At 47.9% G+C, this 1,916-nt stretch overlaps 1 protein-coding gene across 2 annotated transcripts in view; it reads right to left on the minus strand.

The window, feature by feature from the left end:
- The window catches only part of DFFA (DNA fragmentation factor, 45kDa, alpha polypeptide), a 19,687-nt gene that overhangs the window by 8,698 nt on the left and 9,073 nt on the right, over positions 1-1,916 (minus strand). For both annotated transcript variants that reach the window (XM_011935788.1, XM_011935789.1), the window contains one exon: positions 860-1,002. In XM_011935788.1, coding sequence (XP_011791178.1) covers positions 860-1,002 — 143 coding nt within the window. The remainder of the gene's footprint in view (positions 1-859; positions 1,003-1,916) is intronic.

Raw genomic sequence — 1,916 nt, forward strand, 5'->3', positions numbered from 1 at the left:
GCCCGCCACCATGCCCGGCTAATTTTTTGTATTTTTAGTAGAGACAGGGTTTCACCGTGTTAGCCAGCATGGTCTTGATCTCCTGACCTTGTGATCCGCCCACCTCGGCCTCCCAAAGTGCTGAGATTACAGGTGTGAGCCACCGCGCCCGGCCTATCCCAGTCTTACTAGAGAGAACACACAAGGAGAGAAGCTAAGCTGCTGGCTCAAAGTTGTGGTGATAGCGCTGGGATGTGAAGCCAGCTACTACAATGCTACATTCTCTAGCAGGGCATCCCTGACCCCAGCGTCCATCTAACTGGGTTTAGGGTGGATCCCAGGCATTTGCATTAAAAAAAAAAATTTGGCCAGGCATGGTGGCTCACGCCTGTAATCCCAGCAGTTTAGGAGGCTGAGGCAGGTGGATCACTTGAGATGAGGAGTTGAAGACCAGGCTGGCCAACATGATGAAACCCCATCTCTACTAAAAATATCAAAATTAGCTGGGCTTGTTGGTGTGCACCTGTAATTCCAGCTACCCGGGATGATGAGGCAAGAGAATCACTTGAACCCGGGAGGTGGAGGTTGCAGTGAGCTGAGATCGTACCACTGCACTCCAGCCTGGGCGACAGAGTAAGACTGTGTCTCAAAAAAAAAAAAAAAGAAAAAAAATCCGCAGGCAATTCCGCTTCATGAGGAGGGTTCAAAAATCACTGTAGGTGAGAATGAAAAGATGAAAAATCTTAGTTGTAATTTAAGAATTATTTAAAAATTAAGATTAAAACAAAGAAATTGTTATGGCAAGTATGGAAGCTAAGAAGGTGCTGGGCGGGGGGCAGAGGTCAGTTGAGCATTGCAGCAGATTGTGGAGGAGGCTTACCTGGAGGTCTTCCTCTGATAGGAGGATGATGCTGGACAGATCTTCTTTCAGCTGCCTGGCCACATTCTTCCACTTCAACCCTGCTCCCCTGTCTGTTTCATCTACATCAAAGGACTCTTGGGAAATCCAAGCTGTACCTCCATCTGACACATGGGAGAAAATGCCAGTCACAGAACAACCTGAAGTGCTGTTTTCACCTCCTCTCCAAGCACACACAGACCTTTTGAGGATCTAGATTAATTTCAATGGGAAAGCAGCATCTTATCTCAAGGATTCACAGGAGGGCCTATCTCCATCTAGGACCTTGATTTTCCCTCTTCTTTCACCTTTCTTTTTTTTTTTTTTTGAGACAGTCTCACTCTGTTGCCCAGGATGGAGTGCAGTGGCACGATCTTGGCTCACTGCAACCTCCACCTCCCGGGTTCAAGCGATTCTCCTGCCTCAGCCTTCCAAGTAGCTGGGATTACAGGTGCCCACCACCATGCCCAGCTAATTCTGGTATTTTTAGTAGAGACGGAGTTTCTCCATTTTGGCCATGCTGGTCTCAAACTCCTGATTTCAAGTGATCCGCCCGCTTCGGTCTCCCAAAGTGCTGGGATTACAGGTGTGAGCCACCGTGCCCGACCCTCTTTCATCTTTATTTCTGTGTGCAATGGCTCTGTATTCTTCCATAGAAAGAAGCCATTTAAACCCAATGTATGGTCACACATACACAGAATCCCATCACACTTCTCCTTTTGGTTTCTGTGCGTCCAGGTGTGTCCTGTTTTCATCAAAAACAGTCATTTTTGCTAGCATTTCTCTGCTGCTTGGTCCCTTCTTTTTTTTTGGGACAGAGTTTCACTCCTGTTGCCCAGGCTAGAGTGCAATGGCGCGATCTCGGCTCACCACAACCTCCACCTACTGGGTTCAAGTGATTCTCCTGCTTCAGCCTCCCGAGTAGCTGAGATTATAGGCATATGCTGCCATGCCCGGCTAATTTTGTATTTTTAGTAGAGATGGGGTTTCTCCATGTTGGTCAGGCTGGTCTTGAACTCCTGACCTAAGGTGATCCGCC

Source organism: Colobus angolensis, unplaced genomic scaffold, assembly GCF_000951035.1.
Source record: "Colobus angolensis palliatus isolate OR3802 unplaced genomic scaffold, Cang.pa_1.0 Scaffold149, whole genome shotgun sequence".
NCBI lineage: Eukaryota > Metazoa > Chordata > Mammalia > Primates > Cercopithecidae > Colobus > Colobus angolensis.